Source organism: Elaeis guineensis, chromosome 15 (genome assembly GCF_000442705.2).
Source record: "Elaeis guineensis isolate ETL-2024a chromosome 15, EG11, whole genome shotgun sequence".
Classification (NCBI taxonomy): Eukaryota; Viridiplantae; Streptophyta; class Magnoliopsida; order Arecales; family Arecaceae; genus Elaeis; species Elaeis guineensis.
In genome coordinates, this window is record NC_026007.2 from 69,868,043 (window position 1) to 69,893,680 (window position 25,638).

Consider the following 25,638-nt stretch of genomic DNA (forward strand, 5'->3'; position numbering starts at 1 on the left):
TTCTCTGGCCGATCTCTCGGCTGTGCCTTGTGCGCGGGTTCTGTTCTCTGGCCGATCTCTCGGCTGTGCCTCGTGTGCAGGTATTTTCTGGCTTCTTTCTGTTGGCCTTCGGGTGGTGATCTACCTATCTTCTTCTTCTCGGTTTCACAGATACTTTGTGCTGCTACGGCTGGTAAGGAGGTATCATCTTGATTTTTTGCCGAGGGTTGAGGAAGGTATCTTCATCAGGTATTGTTTTTATTTTGATCTATTGCCGAGGCTGAGATTGGTTGATCCTTTTGGATCTTGGTTGCCTTCTATTCGATATATTGTTGCCTTCTTGTGGGATTCGGAAAAAGGTATTTTATACCTTATATTGTACCTATTTTTTGGGACGGATTTATAGTGAAATTGCTCCTCCTCCCCGTGGATGTAGGCCTTTTGTGCCGAACCACGTAAATCTTGATTCTTTGTCTTTGTTTATTTATGTCTGCAATGTGTTTGGTGAATTGTCTCAAAGAAATTAGATATTAGATCACAAGCCCAGATCGATCCAATCCGGTGCGCGTTGCTCCAACAATTGGTATCAGAGCATCTGGATGGCTGGTGACAAGAAACCAAGTTTCTTAATGGCTAATGATCCGGTGTCTGTCTCACACTCCACCACCGTCAGGCATGAAGTGGCCGTCTTTGATGGCACGGGAGATTTTTCACTATGGAAGGTAAGGATGAAATATCTGTTAGTTAAAGAAGGTGTTGCAAAAGCCCTTAAGGGTATAGATTCAATTCCGGGAGATAATGAAGCAGTTAAAGAAGAGATTAACGAGAGAGCCCTAGGAACCTTGTTTTCAGGTTTAAGTGATAAAGTCCTTCATAATGTTGTGGAACTAGACACAGCCAAAAGTGTATGGGAAAAACTAGACAGTTTATACATGGCAAAATCTCTGACCAATAGATTATATTTGAGAGGAAAATTACATACATTTCGTATGACAGAAGGAACTTCACTTAAAGATCACTTGGATGAGTATAATAAGCTCCTGCTAGATTTAGTAAATGTTGGTGTCGATGTAGATGAAGAAGATAAGGCTTTGATTCTAATTTACTCTTTGCCCAAGTCATTTGAGCATATTACCACTACCATGCTTTATGGAAGAGAAACAATAAGTCTTGAAGAAGTAGAAGCTACTTTGTTATCCAATGAACTTAGATTAAAAGTACAGCTTCAGCATCAGGCTCAGACTTCAGCTCAAGGTCTTGTTGTTAGAGGTAGAGATGAACAGAAAAAGAGTGGACAAGGTAGGAGTAAGTCCAAAAATAGATCAAAGTCTAAGCCTAAAAGATCAGGTATTTGTTACTACTACAAAAAGCCAGGTCACTGAAAATCTGAGTGTAGACTTCTATAATCTAAAAGGGAAAAGGAACAAAAGGATAAAGGAACAATCTCTGATACAGCATCAATTGCAGTTTCTTCAAGAAGTCATAGCAGTATATCAGATGATGCAGTATTCACAGCTGCCTGCAGTGTTAGTCATACTGACACTTGGATAGTGGACTCTGGAGCATCTTTCCACATGACACCTCGCAAGGAATGGTTCTCTTCCTTTAGATCTTGTGAAGGTGGTATTGTTCTTCTTGGAGATGATGGTATCTGTAATATAGAAGGTATTGGAACAATTCAAATTAAATCAAAATTAAATACCATGGTGATATTGGATGATGTTAGATATGTTCCTAAATTAAAAAAAGAACCTTCTCTCAATACATGCCTTTGACAGAGCAGGATATGAGGGCAGATGGGGTAGAGGATCTATTACTATCAATAAAGGGGTATTAACTTTATTAAAAGGTAAATTAAGTGGAACCCTTTATTACTTGGATGGCAGTACAGTTGTTGGTCAGGCATCAGCAGTACAATCTTCTCTTGAGCAGTTGACACACTTATGGCACCAGAGACTATGACACATTTCAGACAGAGGTCTACAGGAGCTGAGCAGACGTGGTCTGCTGAGAGGTCAGAAGATTGGTGCACTTGGATTCTGTGAGCACTGCATATTTGAAAAATAACACAGAGTCAGCTTCACTACAGGCGTGCACAGGACAACTGGTATATTAGACTATATTCATTCTGACCTATGGGGACCTGCCCCAATTATATCCAAGGGTGGATCAAGATATATACTCATTTTTATTGATGATTACTCCCGAAAAGTCTGGATATACATCATTAAAAATAAGAGTGATGTATTTGAAACATTCAAATGGTGGAAGTCTATGGTCGAGAGGCAAACTGAAAGGAAGATGAAAACTTTTCGGACTGATAATGGTTTAGAATTTTGTTCTACAGAATTTGATGACTTTTGCAAGACAGAAGGCATTCTCAGACATAGAACAACAGTGAGTACACCTCAACAGAATGGTGTGGCAGAACGCATGAACCGGACACTATTAGAGAGAGTCAGATCTATGCTATCTAGTTCAGGGTTAAGTAGAGATTTTTGGGCAGAGGCCGCTCACACAGCCTGCTATGTTATAAACCGATCTCCAGCATCAGCATTAAGTATGAAGACTCCCGAAGAGATGTGGACAGGAAGACCTGCAGACTATTCGAAACTCAGAATCTTTGGGTGCCCTGTTTATGCATATGTAAAAGATGGGAAGTTGAACCCTCGAGCTAAAAAGTGCATATTTATTGGATATGCATATGGGGTAAAGGGCTACAGATTATGGTGCACAGAACCTGGATCTCAAGGATTTCTAGTCAGCAGAGATGTGACATTCCATGAGACAGCCATTGATTCAAGGCAGCTACAGCCTAATTCTTCTCAAAGTGATCAGGATCGGGGTCAGCAGGATAGGAAGGTTGTAGACATTGATCAGACTGTTAAATCACAACAACAACAGACAGATGCACAGATTCAGACTCAGGAGGAGGTGACATTACAAGATCAGGATCAGATTGAGAGTATTGCCACTCACAGACCAAAGCGTCAGATCAGAGCACCTCAAAGGTATGGTTTTGAGGATTCTGCTTGTGCTGAGTTAGTCTATTATGCTCTGAGTATTGCAGACACCATTGGTGATGAGCCGACCACATTTCAGGAGGCCATTAGTAGTTCACGAGCTGATGAATGGACCATGGCTATGGTTGAAGAACTTCAGTCTCTAGAAAAGAATTAGACTTGGGAGTTAATCAAATTATCAAAAGGTGAAAAGGCAATTGGCTGCAAATGGATCTTTAAAAGAAAAGAAGGAGCCGCTCCCCAAGACTTAAAATATAAGGCCAGGTTGGTAGCAAAGGGATACAGTCAACGAGAGGGTATTGATTACAAGGAGGTATTTTCTCCTGTAGTCAAACACTCATCTATCCGGGTGTTACTTGCTTTTGTTGTTTCTCAAAATCTGAAGCTGGAACAACTAGATGTTAAGACAGCCTTTCTTCACGGTGATTTAGAGGAACAGATCTATATGCAACAACCACCTGGTTTTGAGGTTCCAAATAAAGAAGATCATGTATGCCTACTCAAGAGATCATTATATGGTCTCAAGCAGTCTCCAAGATAGTGGTACCGCAAATTTGACAGATTTATGGTCGACCATGGATACAGTAGATCTCCATATGACAGTTGTGTGTATCACCAGCAGCTTTCAGATGGATCCTTTTGTTATTTGTTATTATATGTGGATGAATGCTAATTGCAGCCAAAGATATGACAATCATCCAGAAACTGAAAGCCGAGCTCAGTACTGCATTTGATATGAAGGACCTTAGACCGGCAAAGAAGATACTTGGGATGGAGATTATTCGTGACAGACAGTCAGGTAGACTCTTCCTTACTCAGCATAGTTATATTGAAAAAGTCTTGGACAGATTTGGTATGTCTACAGTCAAGCCTGTCACTACCCCCTTTGCCAGTCATTTTAGACTTTCTGCCAGAGACTCTCCTCAGACTGAGGATGAGGAGAGATATATGTCTAGAGTGCCATATGCGAGCGCAGTTGGCAGCATCATGTACGCGATGGTCTGCACTCGACCTGATATTTCACAGGCAGTAAGCGTAGTGAGCAGATATATGGATAAACCTGAAAAGGCTCACTGGTCAGCTGTGAAATGGATACTTAGATATCTGAAAGGCACTTCTAAATTGGGATTGATATTTTCTACACAGAGTAATTGCATAGTTACAGGATTTTATGATTCAGATTATGCTTGTGACTTGGACAGGAGAAGATCTTTGACAGGATATGTGTTTACTCTTTCTGGATGTGCAGTCAGTTGGAAGGCTACTTTGCAGTCTACAGTTGCTTTATCTACCACTGAAGCAGAATATATGGCATTGACAGAGGCAGCAAAGGAAGCTATTTGGTTAAAAGGGTTAGTACAGGATTTGGGTCTCAAACAGGATTGTTTAGACATTCATTATGATAGTCAGAGTGCTTTGCACCTTGCCAGAGACCAGATGTATCATGAACGAACAAAACATGTAGATGTCAGATATCACTTCATCAGAGACCTAGTAGAGAAAGGTGATGTCAGACTTCAGAAAATATACACTGCCCATAATCCAGCTGACATGTTCACTAAACCAATCCCTGCAATTAAGTTCAGGAATTTTCTGAACTTGATTGGAATAAATATTTGGTAATGCCCTGCGGGGTTTGTGGTGAGGAGGAGGCTATAAATTTTTTTCATATGATATAAAAGTACAATATTTGTCGCAAGAAGGAGGATTGTTATATTTGGCTCCAAATCTTATTTCCTTTTCCGTTTCCCGTGATATCAAGGAATTCTACACCGATTGAAACTCTATTTTTTGAGAAGGTTTTCTTCCTTTATAAAGAGGCCCCTGGCATCCTTTCTTGGTGAACAGAGGTAAGAGCGCACGGAGAAATTTCTAGGGCTTCTTGTGCGGGATTTTTCCTTGCTTTTTCGTGTGCGCAGACTTTGTTCTCGGGTCGACCTCTCACCTGTGAGTCGACCTCTCACCTGTGCCTCTTGTGCGCGGGATTTGTTCTCTGGCCTATGTCTTCTCTTGTGTGCGTGCTCTGATCTCTGGCCGATCTCTCTTGCTTGTTCTTCGGTGCTGGCCTGTTCTCTTGCCGATCTCTCGGCTGTGCCTTGTGCGCGGGTTCTGTTCTCTGGCCGATCTCTCGACTGTGCCTCGTGTGCAGGTGTTTTCTGGCTTCTTTCTGTTGGCCTTCGGGTGGTGATCTACCTGTCTTCTTCTTCTCGGTTTCGCAGATACTTTGTGCTGCTACGGTTGGTAAGGAGGTATCATCTTGATTTTTTGCCGAGGGTTGAGGAAGGTATCTTCATCAGGTATTGTTTTTATCTTGATCTATTGCCGAGGCTGAGATTGGTTGATCCTTTTGGATCTTGGTTGCCTTCTATTCGATATATTGTTGCCTTCTTGTGGGATTCGGAAAAAGGTATTTTATACCTTATATTGTACCTATTTTTCGGGACGGATTTATAGTGGAATTGCTCCTCCTCTCCGTGGATGTAGGCCTTTTGTGCCGAACCATGTAAATCTTGATTCTTTGTCTTTGTTTATTTATGCCCGCAATGTGTTTGGTGAATTGTCTCAAAGAAATTAGATATTAGATCACAAGCCCAAATCGATCCAATCCGGTGCGCGTTGCTCCAACAATGGATAATCTTTTAAACATAGAAATTGCAAAAACCCAAATTTGGTTAAAGAACCAATTGAACCAACATCAAAATTTATGAACATATTCCAATTTTACAGAAGTACATGAATAAAGATATTATTTGACCCAACTACGAGGCTATGTTAATGAATTGCAAAATTATTTAGATATGATACAATGTACTGAAGGAAAAAAAAAAAAAAAAAGCGACTGACAAAGTATGTAGCTTGATTATCATAATGCACTTTCGGCTTGTAAACACCAGAAATTTGGTCTTCAAGTCTCCAGAGTCCATTTGCCAGGATGGTTGGTTTTGCTTGGTTTCACCTTGAAACTTTTAGTCCCATTTGCATTGGTTGGTTCTTGTATTGGAGTCTTTTTGCAAACGTCGTCCACATCCCATTTGCATTGGCCGTTGGAGAATTTCTGATCATACAGAGAGACGATCATTGTTTCAGATATTCTGTGATTGGTGCCTCCTCGCTCTGAATAACACAACAAATAGTACAAAATGCCAATACAAGATGCCAATAGTTCAACCTTTTTTCCATTTAATATCTAATATTTAAAAAAATAAACAAGAAAAATTGATAGAAAATATGATGCCGTTGACAACCTTTAATTAATCAATAAAAAAAATAATCAAACCATTTGCTGCCTCCAGGTATTTATATTCTCGGTTATCTGCATCTTTTCCAAAAAATAGTAATAGCAAATGCATCATAACAAATATTGCTTTTATAAAAAGGAAATCAAGAGGAAAACGAGGTATGCCGAGGTTAATTTTTCAGATAACTAATTTAAGGTCTAAATTATGTACATACGATAACATTATTATGTTTATATACACAAATTTGACTTTTTTTTTTTGGCTCTACCATATCACCTGAAAATGAGCACATCTGCAAACTTTGCCGCTAAGACAAGGTCCATTATTTGGAAGGGTACCAAACCACTAGGCCTAGCCTGGTCGGTAGCCCTAACCATTCAGGTTTAAGCTGGAGTTTTCAGGCTTAGTGGGCCAACGCAATCGTAAAATTTGGTCACCTCAGAAGGCCAGGCCGGCCTTCAGGACAGTTTTATGGGCCAAGTTCAGGAAAAGCCCATCAATATCGAAATCCCTATATTAATGCCACCCAGCGCCCGCATATGCTTGGTCTGTTTGCAAAACCTAAACCCTTGTCTTGGCTCCCCCTGTTCACCTCTCGCCGCTCTCCCCTTCTGTAGGTCAGTTCGCCAGCCCACCCAGTCCTCTCTTATCGTAGATTGCCTTAATTATTTTCTTCCCTTCTTTTCTTGTTGCATCGAATCCACTTGAGTTTTTTTTTTTTTTTTTCTTTTGGGATGATTTGGGCATCACTCTATGGTTTTAAGGGTACTTTTGATTTTGTGATTTATTGTTCTTTTAATTTCTCTGGAGATTTTGGTTGATTCGGTTAAGTTTTTTTTTTTTTTTTTTTTTTTTTGGGACCTTCTGTTCGAAGATTTTTAGGAATCACTAAACGGCCTGATGGAGGACTTGGTAATGGTCACAGTAACATGTGATCAAGGCGTTGAAATCTTGCCCAACAACACAAGTATGCTTTGTTTGTAGAAATTTCATGTCCCAATATTAACAATATTGGGAGTTGGGATGGTTTTAAGCTCAGATCTGTGGGCAGAGTGGTGGCGGACGCGTGCAATTAATTGATCTTTTGGTCACTAGGAAAAAAATGATTGGTGTTTGGTGGCGATTTTAGCTCCAAATAGCTCTTGGTCGCTGCCTCGCAGGAGATTAGCAGGACGAGTCTGCAAGTGATGAGAAAACAGACAGGGACATCAGCACTCCTATCTGTGGAGGGTGATGACTTGGTCTAATGGGAATCTCTCTGATGCACAAATTTGCTATTTTCCTCGTTGCATTCTTTCCAATTGTAAAGCTGAGTTTTAATCGCTGCGTTGTCTTTTTTTTTTTTTTTTTTTTCCAGTTTTTAGTTATTTTTGCAGTTAGAACACTTTATCCTCTCCCTCTCTCTCTCTCTCTCTGTTTTTTTTTTTTTTTTGCCCTTTTGTAAGTCTTAATCCGAGACTGCCGATGATGCATAAACATGCACGTATTATCAGATTCAAAATGACGATATATTAAGATTGTCACTACCGCTGAGGCAGACTCATTTCTTGGTATATCCATTGTAATTATTTAGGTTTTGAGCCATGTCTGTTAATCGGTGAACAGTATATTACTTGGAAACAGATATCTGGGTGATTGCATTTGTTTATGTTGATTGTTGACTTCCTATTTGATAAACTTAGCCTTGAAGACTTTTTGGGCTGGTGACCAAGACAATTTTTAAAAAAATTTTAGCATAGCTTTTAATGTGTTATCCTTTTTTTATGTGTCATTGTTGCTTACGTCGTGCCATTTCATTGAAATCATGGAAAGAATAATCTGTTTCTCATATCATCGTCCAAGAAGATAAGCACTTTCATTTTGTTTGTGTTAGATTTACAAGTAAAGGGAATGCTATATATTGTTAAATTGTTGCGAAATAATCTGATGCTATCATATTTGCCTCTGCAAACTTAATGTGTGACTCTTATTTTCAAATTATTTTCTATACTTTCTGGTGGTTGTTTATGTTAAATTTGATAAATTTGATATGATGTTTATTTTCTGTATGAGTTGTTCCTTTTGTTTACTCTTCTTCTTCTTTCTTTTTTTTTTTTTTTTTTTTTTTTTTAAATTTAGATGTCTAGATGCAACAAAGTATACCATATTTGAAATTATGCATAGTCTGCTTATTATTGTTTAGATTTTTTAGCTCTTTATTTCTTTTTAAGGTCATTATCACTGTCTTGTGATGTATGATTAGGTTATATCAGGTGCCCATGATGGTTTTAAATATACTTTGAGAAATCACTATGAAAAGACTTTAATCTGAGGCACTCTTTTTCTATTTAACTTGGTTTTCTAAATGCAATTCAATCTTCTTCATGATGGATTATTTTCTATATGAAAAGCTTATTACCTAAGAACTCTCAAGATTCCTGCACATAATAACATAACTATAACCATTTCATGTTGCTTAATTTTGTATAACATTAGGGACATCTTGGTGCCTTTTCTTCATCAATTGTTCTGGCTATATCAATTCGGTTGGGTGTTTCCATAGAATCAGTCAATTCTATTAATTTTGTCTAATTGTTCCTTCAAAAACGCACATATTAGGTGTTCTGCTGAACTTGAGAAGGGCTTGTTGTTTTCTGCTTGACCTTGAAATATCTTATATGATTGTACATACTGTGCTCAGATTTCGAGATCAATTTTAATCCGCCAGTGATGCATATTGCATGTATTACTGGATTTAGGAAAATGATGTATAGATTGTCACTACCACCGAGGCAGTCTCTATTAACAGCTCTTATGTGATTCATTATTTTTTTTAGTAATAACGTAACAAACAAAATGCTATATGTAGTAATGAATGAATGAAATATAATATATCTTCACATGATTTTAGATAATTATAAATTTTCTATTGTTTTACTGCCTAGTAGTGGAGGTAAACCTTTGCTGTGCTTCATTCAAATTAACAGTATGTAGCTTTTTGGCATTTCAAATGGAAAGACATTGGACACCCTATTATTTTAGTAAATGGTCAATAAGGCAAATCTATGAAACACGTATATGGCATTTTTGCATTCTGTTGTCAGTGATGATAAGGCTGCCTATTATGTTATTGGATACTAGAGATCATAAGGCTGCTGAAATATGATTTGTAAAGGCTTGTTTACATTCCCTGGAAATAATTAAGCTTTTTGATTATGATAGCTTTAATCTTTTTACATTGCCATATTATTCTCTCCTCTTTTTAACATTTTAAAGTTACGTTGTATTCTAGCGATGCTTTCATCTTTTTTTTTTTTTTTTTCCCATCGTGACTTCTTGTAAGTTGCAAATGTTGATAAAACAGATAGGGATATTTGCACTCTTCTTGGCATGGATGACACAGTTTTCTTTATGTTTATATGCCAAATCATGTTTTTGTTTCTTGTGATCTTTGTGTTTTTTCTTTTTTGACCTTTGATCAAATGGTGAAGCTGCGGTGAGTTGATCTGGTTTACCTTGCCTTTATATGCCCTGCAAGTCTATTATTGTTCTTCTTCATTTTTATATATTAGAATACTGCTAATCCTGTTTATTTTGACTGCCAATCATTATTCTCTTTTATGAGTTCTATTCCAGTGGGTGTGGTAGTATTTACTATATACTTTGTATTTTCTTCTCTGCTAATAGGCGGCTTAGACCTTTCTGTGATCAAATCTGAACATAATGTAGTTTATTGTAATTAATGTTCTGGTATTTGATACCAGTGAGTGCCTATGGTGGTTATAAATATACTTTGAGCAATTACTATGAAAAGACATCAATCTGAGGCTCACTTTGCTTTTTGCACTGCAGATCTCTGAGCAATATATGTGTTCTTGTAGTATGTAATTATCTTATATGGCTAAAATTTAAGTCTCTTGCAATTGATCCTTACTTTTTTGTATGACTGTTGTCACAATCCTCAAACTAAGATCTTTCAATTAGTTTAGGTGTATTTCTAAAAATCAAGGTATCAGCACCCCCTTGCCCCCTTTCCCTCCCCTTAGATGGGTTTTGAGACTCTCTTTCTCTCTCTCTCCCTCTCCCCGTGTGTGTGGTGGGGTGGGGGGGGGGGTTATACGAAGGTTTCAAATCAAAGCTTTCTTGCTGGAGTTTAGCCGCTGCATCTTTAAGTTTCTACAGCATGATTTTATAAGTTATTTAACTCCGAGGACTGTTTTACCTTTTTTCCTTGAAATTCTCATTATGTTTCATCTAATCTTTTAGGTTTTTGACTGATGTCAGACTGCATAAATTTTAAATCCTCTTTTAGTCATGTGCTGTTATTGATTGATCGGTGCATAATGCTTTCCTATTGGGCTTTCTATTCTGATAGTTTTTGATGCTTTATAGTTTATGGTTTCTTTTGTGAGTGGTTAAAGCATTGCTTTATCAAATCTTAGGTTCCATTTTCTCATTTCTTTGATGCTTAATCGCAAGGAGTTTATTTTTGGAACATGATGGTGGCATCTGCCATGGTTATGGCAGTTGCATCTCCCTGCTTCTTTGCATCCAAGTTCAAAAAATGTTGGATTTAACATTATATGGTTGAAGTATTTTGATTTTTGTTGATTCTGTTGCATATATTTGAGTCAGTGCTAGCCTAATGATTGATTCTTATAAGAACGGAGATCCAAATGATGCTCTCTGTTGAAGTCTGATAAGTTTGGGCTCCAGAGGGATCTGTGTAGAGTACTCTATAGCATATGAAGGCAAGCATGATTGTGGTTCGTTCATCTGTTTCTGCATTTAAAAGAAACTATCATTTGTTTTTAATTTCTATTTATTTGAGTTTCTCCTGTAGTAACTTGACTTGGAACTGAAGTCATTACAAGCAGCCTTAAGGGATAGCTTGCTCTCAAAATATTGGTTTTAGAGTTTTGAAGGAACATAATATATAATTTTTATTCATCATTTTTCACAGTGTTCTGCCTTTATTGGATTATGTTGACGGTATTCTGGGAATATTTTTTGAGAGTTTTGAAGGAACGCTATATATATTGATTATATGTCAATTTTATCTATCATCTTTAACTGGGTTATGCTTTTCCTGTGTTATGTTGGTGGTTTTAAAAGGACGCCGCTATCTCAATGCCTGTTCAAGGGGGTGGCTATGAAATAGGTGATTTTTATTGTCTATATACTTGAATTACATGGTAGGAGCTTTTGGTGGTTGGAAAGATCAGTTTTGCTGAATAACGGTCACCAATCTGAAAGCTTTAAACTTCATATTAGTGGAGAAATTGTATGGGATGTCTTTATTTTGTTTTCAAGGAAATGATATATTCTGTTTGATTTTGTAATGCAAAATGCTTCTGTGCTGGCATATTTCTTTAGATGACCATAACCATAGTAATTGCAAGCTGAAGTAGATGGGATTTGAATTCCATGTGATTTGCTGATTCTGACCTGAATTTTAGAAATTGCAGAATGCTAAAATTAAAGTTTTTTCTGATATCTGAGTAAATAGGGACTTCTAGATTGTTATCATCTGGCCAACTGTTCATCTCTTCATCTCAGACAATCATCATGGGGTCCAACATGCTGTATACTTTGATCTACTGAAGTCGAGGAACAGGGTCGGTAGCTCTGTCTTCTTGGACATGCTGTCACCGATGCATCATAATTATTTTATATTCTCATAGATTCACATTTTGGAATGTATACGTTTTATGTAGCGATTATTTCCCTATCGAGAAAATGTAACTTTGCAAGAAAAATTAAATGCACACCAATCGTTTGCTTGCATGTTTATCATTTTCAGGATCCTCAATTTTTGAAAGCTTCGGGGTAACAATCTAGATGTTGTAAGCTAATTTATGCATTTGATGAGACTTATAGCAGAATCAGATGACGACAGAAGTCAAAGAATTAAACTGTTGATTGGGAGTTTACTTGGGCCAACGGGCCCCTTTATCTCACAAAAAATGGTTAAATGACATTAGACCCATTATCTCATAAAAAAGGGTTAAAGACATTAGACATGGCTATAATTCAGAAGTACTCTATCTTGATGAATACTCATAACTTGGCGGAAGGAGAAGAAAACCAAAGTTCTGTAAATATGCCCAATTAAAATGCTATACAAGCATTGAACGGGTTTTTATTTTCAATAAGTTCTGGCAGGTAACTTGTAAGATTCACAAGGTTGATGTGGATCCTTCTTGATTAGGTGAGTCAGTCACTTGGATGCTAATGCTGTCTTATTTTATCATAATTCCAATCCAGCTGGATGTTCGGGTTGTTACTGAGGCAAAAGTACTTCCCAAAGTTAATATTTTCTAAAAAAAATTAAAGTGCTTTTAAAAGAATTCATTATTAATGGAATTTAGCGTATCTGTGGCAACTGGGGTTGTGTTCCTAAAAGACGACGGCAATGTGACAGCAAATTGGTTCGCCATCTGCCAACTATTCTACTCTGGGCTCCTTTGATGCCATGGCTGTGCTCATACTGCTCATCTTCCTGTCTTCCTTGGTACTCACAAGGTGCCGACATCAAATTATAGGATCTTGTGCCACTTTTGTTTGCTTTGGGTTGTATGTCTGCTGTCAAATATATTTTTTCCTTGCGTTGGTCCTCTAGGCCTCTGTTTCTCTGACGAAGTTGGTCACGAGGCTAATGATGTTATATCGAGTCGGGAAAGGGGAAAAAAAACAGGAGGGGGCGAGGGGGCTTTTCCTTGCCGTAGTTTTAGGTTAAGTTGAAATGCAGTATTATTATTAGGATAATATATCTGGGATATGATGATGCGGCTTTTTCTGCAAATTAGAACTTTTAACACCAAAGAAGTAAGATTTTCACTAAATGAAGGCGTGAACTGAAAAAACATGTTCTTCCTTTAAATACATCTTGAAACAGCAACAATCCGATGCTGCAAGCTCAACCCATGGCTCCATCAAAACTTCCTTGCATCGAACAGGCTCTTGTGCTGCAGATTGTCGTTCACCCTACGGCTCAAACACCGTAGCCAACTTCAGCGCATTTGGTCTCCCATGATCAAGCCAGCATTGCTATCAGTTCATCCAATGATTTCAGCGTCTTCTCGTAGTAGAGGTAGGATTCGTATACCTTAGGAGATCTCACATAACGGTCGAGCTGTACGAACAAAGAAGCGATAAGAATGACAATGGTAGTCGTAAATATTGCCATCACGAAATTTTTGAATTAGTCTATTAGTTCTGCTGGTTACAGTGTTGTGAAAAAAAATATGTTTTTTTTGTATGATCTCAACAATCCATCCATTAAAATAATTGTTTTAAAATTTATTTATAAGATCTTAATCATCCATCCACTATGTAAACAGAATCTAACTTTTTTTTTTAACAAAAAAATAATACATTTATCTTCTGCTTTTTTATTTAAAATGTATGATCTTACCGAATCACTCCATAAACCTCGATCAACTTCTAATCCCAACCATCCAATTCATAGAGGAGCGTTGGTTTCGTAACATTTTTCTTCCCTCGCACCATTCCAGTCATCCACTTTTATCTTATTATTATCCCCTCAATCTCGACCGTCCATTCAGCTGTCCGCTTTAACAGAGGACCGTTGGCACCTTATCTCATTTTGTCTCTCAGGGAGGGAGGGAGGGAGAGAGAGAGGGAGGAGGGGGCTTGGCTTCCATTAATTACTAACCTCGGCCATGTTATCGACGATTTCATTGGCAGTCTTGATGTAGGACTTGCGGCGGGCCTCGGGGACGGTGGCCATGGCGTTCTTGAGGTCGGAGTCGAGGTAGGCCTCCTGGAGCCGAACGTAGAACATCACGTACCGCCACGACATGGTATCCAGCATGTGCCTGATGTCCCGCAGCCCCTCCGCCGTCTGCCGGATCCTCGCCGCCGACTCCTCCGCCGTCATCCCCGGCTGGAAGTACTTCTCCTTCAGGAACGAATGCGTGCCCCAGCTCTGCGCCTGGGCCGACGGTGGCGGTCGTCTCAACCCCGGCATCGGGGAGGCTGCCAGGACCGTGAAAGGCAGAGCCCACCGCCGCGTCGCCCTCGGCTTCTCCTCGGCGGGCCGAGTTGAGGATGGATGGGCCGCTTGTTGCAGCCGCCGATGATGGAGGTCGCCTTGGGACTTGGCGATGTTGGAGTGGCATAGGATCATGTGCTTGGCGTAGCTGCCCATTGGAGGAAGAATTACGCTAGCTTTTTTTTGATGAATTGGGTTCAGATTCTAAGGTAGCAGCTACTGGTGGTGGGAGTACTGTGGGGCAAGTGTATAGGTCGGACGTATAGCTCAGAGTTGGCAGGTTGCTCTGGGTTGGGCTGGGAATTATTGAGCTGCTAGAATTCTGCCACGTGTTACCTATTTATCCTCTCTTTACACATTTTTGAGAGGCGATTGAAATGGGAGAAAATTGGCTGAGCGTTGGATAGGAACCAACATGCGATCTTGATCAGCCAAACAGCTCAAACTAACAATAAAAAAATAAGATAACAAAATCTTTCAAAAATTTAAGTTTATTATATTTACATCTAATAATTTATAAACTTTAAACATATATTCTATTAACTTAATAGCATTAGTGAAATCATTTATCTTATATGAAAAATTAAAATTATTTTTAAATGAAAATAACTGTTATGTCTCTTAGGACCCGTTGCCATAAAAATCATAGGTTTGGACTTTTACTACCACTTAAATTAGACAAAATTAATTTTATTTTTATAAATATTCAAAAAATTATTGCAGTCGGTTAGCTTGAATCTTATGAGATTCTTTTTTTTTTTTTTTCTCTTTGGGTTTTAAACTGGCCCATTGAAATGATTTTTTAGGTATGTGCAAAGATAGACTGCGTTAGTTTTTATTTGGATGGTTGTATTGGTTTAAATCTATAATTTCTATAGATTCTTAGATCTAATTATCCAAATAATTTTTTTTTGATAATTTTGTTAATTTTTTTCTATGATATGGGAATCTTATTTAAAATTAATATTTTAATAAATATTTTATTTAATTATAGATTAAAATCTTGGATAAAATTTTAATAATAAATATGAGAGGTACTAATATAGGTTTTTTAAATTATTAGATATAAATATAATTTTCAAATTATTAGATATAAATATAATTTATCTTTAATCGTAGCATGGTTTTTATAATTTAACTAGTAGGAAGTTTCTGAAGCGCTTGCTCGTTCCAGATTCCATTTCAGCTGACGCATGGGTATGGGACCTAGCAGTTTCCATCGCCTTCCCTCCCCTTTTACAAAATCCTCTCACTACCAATTTCCCAGCAGAAGCCAACAACAAGAAGCAAAGCCTTCCATCCCAAGTCCTCCCCCCCCCCCCCCCCCTCCTCCGTCGTCATCTCGTTCTGAATCGATCCCAGTAGTCTCCATGGGGAAGGGATTGTTCGATCTGGAGAAGCATTTCGCCTTCTACGGAGCGTATCACAGCAACCCGGTGAACGTCCTCATCCACATGCTCTTCGTCTGGCCTATCTTCTATACCACTCTCCTTCTCTTCCACTTTGCTCCCCTCCCCTTTGCCGATGGTGGTCTCGCCTCCGTCTTCGCTGTCATCTATGCTCTCTTCTACCTCCTCATGGACCCCAAGGCCGGATCTCTCGCTGCCCTCCTCTGCTTCCTCTGCTGGCTCGGCAGCGCCTCCCTCGCCGCCCGCCTTGGCTTCTCGCTCGCTTGGAAGGTTGGTCGACGGTTCGCTCTTCTCCTTCCTTCGAAGTATCTGTTTCTTGATGATTTCTTGCAGATATTTTGTGTTTTGTTGATTGGATTGTGTATGATTTGGTATGGTATTAATTCGGAGAGTTTAGCATGCATTCCTGGTTGTTTGCTTCTCGTCTTTCCTTTTTATTTGGTTTACTTGCTTGTGTGGCTTTTGTTTTGATGTTATTTGATGGGAATAAGGGGACGCAAAAACACTGGTTTCCTGTGTAGTTTTGGCTCTATCAGGTATCAGGTTCATGTCGATTTTATAATTAGTAGGTGTCATTGGATGCTTGTGGACTGACCGAGCATCATGCTATAGTCACGAGGTCTTCTTTGTTAATCACATTGTTATTTTTCTATTTCTATTGTCCTTTTTAACATTGGTGCAATCTTATGGATGACCTTTTTGCCTGAATTTAGTAGATGATAAATGTATTTTAGTACAGGGATATACATTTTGATGTATCTGCTTTACCGTGTTTCATTTTCTTCCCTTATTGAGTTTGGATAGCTGAATACATTTTCTTTAGCCATCCTTGTTGGGATTTGGTGCCTCGTATTTGACCTACAGCCGTCAGGCTCCTTTATAGCCATAAAACCCAGTCCAAATCGAAGTCCTACCTTCAACAGGAGTCAGCAGCTCTTTCTGGCCGTTGGATCTTCACTGCTCGCGTCCGTAGCCCTCAAATCGTGCAAAACAGCACTCCTGGCAGCCCAATCACGCCCGTGCAAGCCTCCCAGCCATCGAATTGCGTCCGCATGCCTTCCTGGCCGCTGGATCATGCATAATCGCGCGTGCACCACGATTTTCTGGCCATGCACCGCTCCGATCCACACAGATCGTGAATTCCTCCCGTGGTCTACCATGGACCGCATTAAATCTCCATGTAGACCCCTCGCGCGCATGCGCCCTCCTGGGCCGCATGCGTCTGCATGTGCCTGGGCTTGGACCGCGTGCGCCTACATGCCCGCGTTGGGCCAGCGTGCGCCTGGGCCGATCATCTTGAGGCCTGCATGCACTTGCGGGCCCTGCCTTGCTGCGGTCTTTTCGCATTGCATCTCCAGGCCTGTTTTCGGGCTCCTCGCGTCGTGCTCTTGAACTGGGCTTCTCCGCATCCGGGTTTTTGTTGCTATGAATCGAATTCGAGACGTCAAATCCACCTAATTTTGAGAGCTTTTGGATTTTCTCGCCCCTACTCATGAATGGACAAACATGAGAGTCGAGTCAGGTACTCAATCCCTCTCCATCCTGCAGACCTGAGATTTGCTCGGGGTAGCCTCCTAGCGACGTCGCTTATCATCTTTCCGAGTCTTTCATCTCATGTCCGATCCACCTCCATATGGAGCTCCACTTCGCATTGGGCTCCCGCTGGCATCTTTCATTGTAGACTGCTTCTTGCACAAAAGAACATCGATCAACTCTTCGTGACTGATCTCCATCTTGATTGCGCATGTCTTCTCCATCTTCAATCTTGATCATCACCGCTGCAACCTGAAAACCATGATTTTGGTACATTTGGCTTAGATACTATTTGTTGGGGATCTGATATCACCTTGTTGTAGCAGAAAGAAAGAAGAGATAAAACGAGAACACAATCAAATACATGGATTAGATCAAGATCTACTTCTACGGGACATGCAAGTTTCACTATGAGAAAGAAACAAGTACAAGAGGAGACCACACACTCTTAACTCTCATACACCAATTCTCTCTCTCAACAAGAAGCACTCACCCTTACAAAAGTTCTCACAAAATCTCCTAAGAAATCCTCTTATAGATCTGCCATGCTAAGATCCTCGACGCTTCTGGTCGCTTTCTGTGATGCAAACCACTACATCATACCGCAGCCTCTATCTCTACACTCATGGCCACTTCCATGACCATTTCGGGACACTCTCGATTGATCTGCCTGCTGCTCACACCAAGCTGCTCCTTAGTCGCTGCGTTTGATGTCCTAAGCATTCTCAGCCACTCACGGTCTCTCAGACCCTTGCTAAGATGCACACAATTCTCCACAGCTGTCAGGCTCTTTTATAGCCATAAAACTCAGTCCAAATCGAAGTCTTACCTTCAACAGGAGCCAGTAGCTCTTTTCAATCATTGGATCTCCACCGCTCGCGTCCATAGCCCTCAAATCGCACAAAATAGCACTCCTGGCGCCCAATCACGCTTGTGCAAGCTCCCAGCTGTCGGATCGTGTCCGCATGCCTTCTTGGCTATTGGATAGCGTACAATCGGGTGTGCACCACGATTTTTTGGCCGTGCACCGTTCCGGTCCATGTGCAAGGTGTGGACCGCGAATTCCTCCGCGGTCCACCATGGACCGCGTTAAATCTCCGGTAGACCCTCCTGCGCCACGCGGCCTAGGCCTGGGCCATGCTCCTGCGCTGGCCCGCGCACGCCTGCTTGTCTACGCTGGGCTAGTGCGCACCTAGGCCACTCGTCCCACAGGTCTGTACGCACCTACGGGCCCGCCTTGCCGCGGCCTTCGCATGCTGCGTCTCCGGCTTGTTTTCGGACTTCTCGCATCGTGCTCTTCGAGCTGGGCTTCTTCGCATCTGGGTTTTCACTGCTGTAGGTCGAATTCGAGACATCAAAGCCCAAAAATCCTGCGATCATTTAGATTAGGGATAAGAATGGAATGATGGATACCAATGGTACTCTTCCATATCTTTTATTCCTAGGAACCGAATCATGTGTTCAATATTTATTTTCTTTCTTTATGATGAATGCTCTCTCTCTCTCTCTCTCTATCTTTCTCTCTCTCTCTCTCATGCGTTTGTGCGCTGTTCTGTACATAGATCTCTTTTTCTTAAGAATGAATCTAGTTTCTACCTCCATTTGTTTCTTGTGGGCATAACTAATTTGTTTAGAATTACAGGATGAGTTTTAATCTTGTCCAACAAAATGGTGCAGCTGTTTATCTCATCTTGTCTTACAAAATGCAAAGTCTCATGTTAAATTTTAGTTGTTAAACAACAAAGGTGTGCAATTCAGCTCTCTATGTTTCTTACCAACAGTAAGTAATGGATAATCTTTATCCCAAAGTCCATCATTGCTGATTGAGTTTAGCAAATTACTTCCTCCTCGGTTGGGCATGGCTATTGTGCTATCACCTGTCATTCAGACTACTCACACAAGCAAAAGACTAACTATATATTGTTAAACTCTTCCTTTTGAATAGAATATTAGATATAACCGCATGTACCGCCTTTACCTTCCATCTGATTTGTACAAATATGTGTGGCATCTGCCTTTGAATCTAGGTGGATTATTGCTACCAGACTTTCATTATTTATTTATTTATTTATTTTATTTGCTTTTGACTAGTATACTGAAAGTCGGCACTCTCGCATCAAATCTCATCTAAAACTCTTTTCATATTCCATCCTTCTTTTCAACAAGTCTTGTTCAGAGATCTCAACTAAAATTCTGCCTTACCTTTAGGAGAGCATGCAGACTAAACACTGTCATGAACCAGGGTCTAAGTAGCACCTTTTACGGTTAGAACCTGTGAACCGTGAAGTACTTGATAAAGAATTCTTTATCTTTACTTTATCCTGGTATCCTACCAACCTCTCCTTGACAGTGAAAGGAGAATTGAAGCTTCAAATTTTAAACAGTTTGCTAGAACCATTAGCTTCAATCTTCCTTGTTTCAAGGCAACCCGTTATCATGGCATTCTACCTTACAGCCACTTGGGAAAAGTTTCTGAAGTCCCATGATTAAGGGAACTTGATTGCATCATCCTTGTGCTAAAGTATGCTCTTGTTCCTTTCCTAGCCTCATCACACTGTTTTGGAGTGGTATAAACCTTTCAGTTTACTAAATGTTTCTCAAAGCTGTTGAAAAGGCATTCCAGTGTTTATCTATAGTCTAGTACTTTCTGCATTTGAAGCTTTAAGCTAATGTTTGTTATAGTACCTACAAAGGAGAAAATCATCTTATTGGTGATGCATTACCTCCCAGATAGTTCCATACCTGCTTCTGCCGATTTTTCCTAAGATCAAATAGTTTTTGATGATTATCAAAACTGTGCAACATTATTGTTTAACAGGTATATTCACTATATCAAAATCTACATGAAAACCAAGGAAAAGAATCTTAAAGAAATCATGATATGTATGTATGTATGTATGATATGTATGTATGTATGTATGTATGTATGCATGCATGCATGCATGCATGCATGTATGTATGTTTATGTATGTATGTATGTGTACTATTTCTCTTGCCTGATACATCTATGCCCATAACGTGAGTAACTCATTAGGCAATAGCATGCTAGCCTGATTGCTTATGAATGCTTCTACTTTATCTATAAGCAGCAGTGTTGTATCACCAATGTGGCTGGCATGGCTGGTAAAAGATTAGGAAAGCTTTTGTGAAGATTGCAGTTCAAATGGTGGATATGTGCTATTTCTGTTGGTGACTTTTAGGATTAATTAGTTACTCAATGCAATAAATCCTTTGCAGTTGAGGAATCATAAACAAGGAAATCTAAATCTCTTCCTTCTTCTCTTTGGACAGTTTAATGATATACGTCAAGGGGAAGAAGAGGATGGCATGGTCAAGAAAAGAAAATGAGAAGTACCTGTTACTGCACTCTTCTGCACTGTGAAGAAAGAATTGGATCACTTTGGTTGTTTGTACTATAATTGGTTTTGGTTGCTAATAGGGGAAAAAACCTAGGTCTTTGTCAAGCAACACGCGCATTTTTTTTTTTAAAAAAAGAAACCTGCAGCTTTTTTCTAAATATGATTTAATGACTTACTACTTGGTGTATTGCTCACCTTTTACATAAGCACAAGTTAGTCTCCTGATAGTTTAGAAGAAATGACTAGGTTGAATGAAAGATAACACTTACCTCGACTTTTCTGTCTATCATAGTTCTATCTCTAGCACTATTACAATCTGCAGGGGTATAGATAATCATGAGATTCTTCTGAATTCCTCTGAATGAAGCTTCCTGATTTTATATGAAAGTCTCCTTTATTACCTCATAGGCTCATTACCATACCTTGAGCAATCTAATACATTGTATTCTTTTGCTAACTATAAGGCTTTGTATATTGGATATCATCTGACATAATCATCAAAGTTATTTCCTATTGGAACTTCTATGATTGCATGGATCGCTAAACACTTACCATCAAGTTTAAGCTATTTCCAATCTTCATTGAAGCATGCATGGTGGATTTATGTCTTAACTGGTTCTTCATTGTTGAATTACAAGCAGATAAAGCCCTCTTCTATTTTGTTGTCTCCAGCAACGTATATTACACAGCAAGCCTTCATGTGTTAAGTGCATTTATTTGAACTACATGCCATTTTCATACAACAAATGTATGCCAGTCTTTTACCTACAACTTTTGATTAACCTAGCCCTTTTGAATGGTTGGAGAAGATCTTTTATTCTCCTATATTCAATGGTTCATTTCAGGAAAGAACTACCCAAGAGCACGCAAAAATCTACTAAATCCATGAAAACTTGCATGATAAGACACTTACCCAAATACCTCTAGTTACTTACCTTAAATGGGTTCTTATATATTTCTTGAAGTGAATTAAATGCAAGGGTAGCTTGAATTTTTTAAAGAATAGGATTTGAAATTGAATACCTTTTGAGAAAGTATGTAAAACAAATGATGTTATTTGTTTCATGTAATTGACACCTACTTCTAAAATATCAGTAAAATTTAGTTGCCTATAGAAGACACAAAAATGGGATTGGGTTGCCAAGGGCTGATAACTGAATTTAGGATATTTTGGAGTAAAAGGATTGATGCAGGTTCAGGTGCTCTTGGTGTAAAGATTACTGTGATGAATGTCCTAATTTTAAGGAGATATATGTGATTAATAAATCCTTATTCTACTTTTGCTTATCAACTCGTCTTTTTGGTAGTTAGTTCATCTCAAAGAACCAGAGAGCTACATATATCTGCTACAAGCTGTAACAAAAATGCGAAGGAAAAGGAGAGAATTAAAAACCCTGAAGCAACTAAAGCATGGTTTTTCCTACATACCTATGAGGTGTTTATAAATAGATTCATGGATTTGGACTCTTAGCTTGGCAAGAAGCCAGGGCTTAAATAGGGAGAGCTTGTGAACATCCGTGCGGACGTATATTTAGTCTCACATTAGTTATTCGTTGGGAAGATCTTGGGTACGAACCAAATAACACATTCTGACTGCCTTTTTAGATGAGATTGTGAGTTGTTACAATACCTGATCTATCCAATGTGAGAGAACCTATCATTCTATTTTCTTCCTTAGCATGAACAAATGGCTTGCTCTAATGATATCATGTACTTCATTGGCAAGCTTCAATGTGGCCTTCCTTTTTCAGCCCAGTGAACAACATTACAAGTTACCTGCATGATAAAACCCAAATAAAGGAGCTTGAGAATGTAAAATCATTTCCATAGTCTCTCCTATGTTGGTTAGTATTGATATTGCATGCTAGTCTTCTCACAAGAAGCCCACACAAATAAAAGAGGTTGTGGCATATCATATAAGTAGCACTGATATTTTAATCTTTTGTCTCATCAAATCTAACCATGCCATATTAAGTCAAATGTTGCCATTTGGTTTTTATAAGAAGTACAGCCCAAGCCAAAAGAAATCCTCCAAGGATTGAACAAATTGACCCTATATATATGCTCTGTGTCAAGCTTGAAGGTTCAATTTATCTCTAGGATATATTTTAGGTTTGTGATTTGCATCCATATACCTTCTTTTTAAACCATGGACCTTGCATTTAGTTCTAATGCTTCTTGAGGTCATCTCATCATGAAGATAGACATCTCCAGTCCAGCTATACAGTCATTTCTTCACCTTCAATGATTATTGGCTAATGCTAAGATTACGTTCATGGTTCGCAATTTTTTTAATTAGAAAAAAAAAAAGAGGATGATGTATCCTTGTCAACATATGCATCTGCCATACCATATAATATGCTGTTTTTATAGCATTTGTGCATCCATTACCTTGAAGGCTAAAAAGGTATCCTTTCGCATTAGCTATGCCAAATTTTTCAATTTTAACGAAAATACCCATGATTAAGCTTTTTTCCCTTAATATCTCCTTATGGCAGTATACCTGGAGATCTTTAGCCCTTGAGCATTTCAATAGTCTCACTCGGGAACTGAATGTCAAAAGTGCATTTTTAATACGAGCAGTGGAGTTTTTAATTACAGTTCAGGAAAAAGCGACCAAGAGCTCAGCAATATATTATGTGCCCGTAGCATAATAGATGATTTGCTGATAGAATTAAGAAAAATCACTTGTGTGAAGTTTCAGTTTAAAAGTAGGCACTGATAGTTTTCCTGCAACTTGCATACAGGTTGTTCTGGCAGCTCAGTTGTTTAGCTGGACCGGACAATTTATAGGCCATGGAGTGTGTGAGGTACGTTCGCCTTATATGGTTTCTCTTTCTGATTAGAACAATATATTTTTGTTCGACAGACTGGTGCAACTCAACCTTTTCTTTTTCTCTCGTCCCAGAAGCGAGCACCAGCTCTTATGGACAATCTTTCTCAAGCTTTTTTGATGGCCCCATTCTTTGTTTTGCTGGAGGTAATCATCTGCTGTCTTTCATATAAAAGAATCTAAGATGAAGATATTCTGACTTTTGTGTATCCAGGCACTTAACTTTTTCGGGTATGAACCATATCCTGGCTTCCATGCCGATGTAAGTGCAAAGATTGAGGCTGCTCGAAAGGAATGGCAGGCCAACAAGCAGAAGAAAAGTTCTAAATCACGTTACCACCATTTTCTTCCTGGATCTGGTTGTCATCAGTTATTAGACTCGTGCGGTTAGTGTCGTTGCCATAATTAAACAGCACCACAGCTTTCGTGTCATATGCTTTGCATCATCATTGTGAATATGTCACAAAAATCATGAATTCTCAAAATAATGAAGCCATCTTGAAATACTTCTATTTATGTTTAAATAAATACAGTAATGCTACCGATCTATTGTAAAAGGGACCATACAATGCTATAAAAGAAAGGAGATTTCAGAAATAATGCATCTCTTGCTACATATCTGTTGATTTATCATACTAGGAAGTATGTTGAGCAGGTTCTGGCTTCTGAACGACCCTTTCCTTCATTGATTTTCTGACCTTCAACACATCATTCCATTGGCCATCACCTGCATACATGTGTGACCGGAGAACACAATTACTGCTATGATCAGGTTCCAACTCCACGAGATGCTTTCGAACCCGTTCACCCAATTCAAGGTCCCCATGAATCCGGCATGCCCCTGACAATGTGCCCCACGCTACTGCATTGCCTTTCATCGGCATGTTCCCTATCAGTTCATAAGCCTCCTTTGCAAGCCCTGCTCGCCTAAGAACAACCATGCATCCATGGTGCTTTATGGAGGGTATGATGCCGTAGTCCCTCCTCATCCTACGATATCGAAGTACTTTTGTCCTTCGACCAGACCTCCATGGCTACAGGCACGGAGCACTTCCAGGAAAGTAATGTCATTTGGCCCTTTGACCTGGCTCTCTCTCGCATCCTATTGAAGAACCTTAACGCTGCATCTGCATGCCCATGCATTGCAAGTGCTAGTATCATCAAGTTCCCATGAAACTATATTCCTCTCTTTCATGTCCTCGAACAATTGAAGAGCTCTGTCAATAGTCCTACCCTTGCCACTTGGCGTGCATATTGCTCAATTCCAAGTCTGTTGAGAATGGAACCAATGATACTTTGATTGAATCCATCTGCCAAAATCCATTCTCCGAGCATGCTCGTCTGAGCTGAAACCACTTCTCTTCATCATCAGGAACATTCTCAAAGCCTCTTTGTATTGGCTACAGTTCATATAGCCAACGATCAGAATGTTCCATGACACTAAAATCTATGTTGGATATTTCTTCAAATACCCGGCGAGCAGTGTCCATATCCTCGAACGGTTCATATATGCGGATAACACTTGCTTACAAAGACGTGGGTGTCGAGAACTGCTTCAGTACACAGCAGTGCAACCTGCCCAAGTCGACAGCTGTCAGCTCTCGAGGATGTCTCTGAGACGAAACAATGTGTCTGCTGTCTGATAATTAGAGCATCCGAGTCCGCGCAGGAAGATATCAACCTCACAAATGCGGTCTCTCCTGCTCTCTGCATCTCCTCATAGACCTCCAATGCTTGTGGACGAAGCACATGTTGCACATAGCCGAGTAATAGTCTTCTTCCAAGACACAGCATCCCGTTCTGGTGCCCCATCGAATAGCCCTCTGGCCTTCACCATATCCCTAGTTTTAGCATATGGTGCAAATCTTTATGTTCCAAGAGATCGAATCTTTGCAAGTAGATTCATCGAACAACTGATGAGCATCATTCAATTTGCCTCTTCTTGCATAGCCTGCAATCAAAGCAAATCAAGCAGCAACATCCCCTCTCGCAGATTCATCAGAAAGAGCGCTAGCAATTGGCCAAATCTCCACAATTTGGACTAATGAGAGCAATCCAAGCTTCAAGATCATTCCATGGAACTGGGCTCAAGCCAAGCCTCACAAGAGCTTGGTACAAGCACTGTAGAGGAAAAGGAGCTGTTCGGAGATTTGTTCAAACAGCTTGTAAGCATAACTGCACGATGCCGCGGCTCTGATACACAGCACTGCGACAAATGTGACTCGGCAATAATTATACGGCTACATGCTGCTTTGATATCTACTCAT

General features: G+C 39.5%; 3 protein-coding genes and 4 non-coding genes across 7 annotated transcripts; 5 read left to right on the plus strand and 2 right to left on the minus strand.

The window, feature by feature from the left end:
- The first annotated feature begins 7,418 nt into the window (after window positions 1-7,418).
- LOC114913855 (small nucleolar RNA R44/J54/Z268 family) lies at window positions 7,419-7,509 on the plus strand. The gene has a single exon (XR_003799703.1). It is a non-coding gene; the product is annotated as a small nucleolar RNA R44/J54/Z268 family (small nucleolar RNA).
- Window positions 7,510-7,700: 191 nt separating this feature from the next.
- LOC114914854 (small nucleolar RNA snoR122) lies at window positions 7,701-7,778 on the plus strand. The gene has a single exon (XR_003802713.1). It is a non-coding gene; the product is annotated as a small nucleolar RNA snoR122 (small nucleolar RNA).
- A 712-nt stretch (window positions 7,779-8,490) lies between these two features.
- On the plus strand, window positions 8,491-8,560 carry LOC114914849 (small nucleolar RNA Z267). The gene has a single exon (XR_003802708.1). It is a non-coding gene; the product is annotated as a small nucleolar RNA Z267 (small nucleolar RNA).
- A 1,424-nt stretch (window positions 8,561-9,984) lies between these two features.
- On the plus strand, window positions 9,985-10,056 carry LOC114914850 (small nucleolar RNA Z267). The gene has a single exon (XR_003802709.2). It is a non-coding gene; the product is annotated as a small nucleolar RNA Z267 (small nucleolar RNA).
- A 2,976-nt stretch (window positions 10,057-13,032) lies between these two features.
- Window positions 13,033-14,496, minus strand: LOC105058560 (photosynthetic NDH subunit of lumenal location 2, chloroplastic). Its single transcript, XM_010941522.4, has 2 exons — window positions 13,899-14,496; window positions 13,033-13,355 (listed from the first exon to the last, which is right to left on the minus strand). The coding sequence occupies exons 1-2, from the start codon at window positions 14,391-14,393 to the stop codon at window positions 13,257-13,259; spliced, it is 594 nt and encodes a 197-aa protein (XP_010939824.1). The 5' UTR covers window positions 14,394-14,496; the 3' UTR covers window positions 13,033-13,256.
- A 633-nt stretch (window positions 14,497-15,129) lies between these two features.
- LOC105058822 (2-hydroxy-palmitic acid dioxygenase MPO1-like) lies at window positions 15,130-23,877 on the plus strand. The gene is made up of 4 exons (XM_010941878.4): window positions 15,130-15,916; window positions 23,286-23,348; window positions 23,447-23,518; window positions 23,586-23,877. The coding sequence occupies exons 1-4, from the start codon at window positions 15,431-15,433 to the stop codon at window positions 23,760-23,762; spliced, it is 798 nt and encodes a 265-aa protein (XP_010940180.2). The 5' UTR covers window positions 15,130-15,430; the 3' UTR covers window positions 23,763-23,877.
- LOC105058823 (pentatricopeptide repeat-containing protein At1g08070, chloroplastic) lies at window positions 23,857-25,017 on the minus strand (the record flags this gene model as incomplete). The annotated part of the gene is given in 5 exon segments (XM_029268568.2): window positions 23,857-24,363; window positions 24,366-24,467; window positions 24,470-24,538; window positions 24,540-24,815; window positions 24,817-25,017. Coding segments are annotated over 5 exon segments (1,005 nt in total), but the record flags the coding sequence as incomplete, so codon positions are not given.
- Between the last annotated feature and the right edge of the window lie 621 nt (window positions 25,018-25,638).

Coding starts and splice junctions, on each gene's coding strand:
- LOC105058560 (XM_010941522.4), bottom strand. CDS start 14,393: ATGGGCAGCTACGCCAAGCACATGATCCTATGCCACTCCAACATCGCC. Junction 13,356..13,898: donor TCGTCGATAACATGGCCGAG/GTTAGTAATTAA, acceptor TTGTTCGTACAG/CTCGACCGTTATGTGAGATC.
- LOC105058822 (XM_010941878.4), top strand. CDS start 15,431: ATGGGTATGGGACCTAGCAGTTTCCATCGCCTTCCCTCCCCTTTTACA. Junction 15,917..23,285: donor GCTTCTCGCTCGCTTGGAAG/GTTGGTCGACGG, acceptor ACTTGCATACAG/GTTGTTCTGGCAGCTCAGTT. Junction 23,519..23,585: donor CATTCTTTGTTTTGCTGGAG/GTAATCATCTGC, acceptor TTGTGTATCCAG/GCACTTAACTTTTTCGGGTA.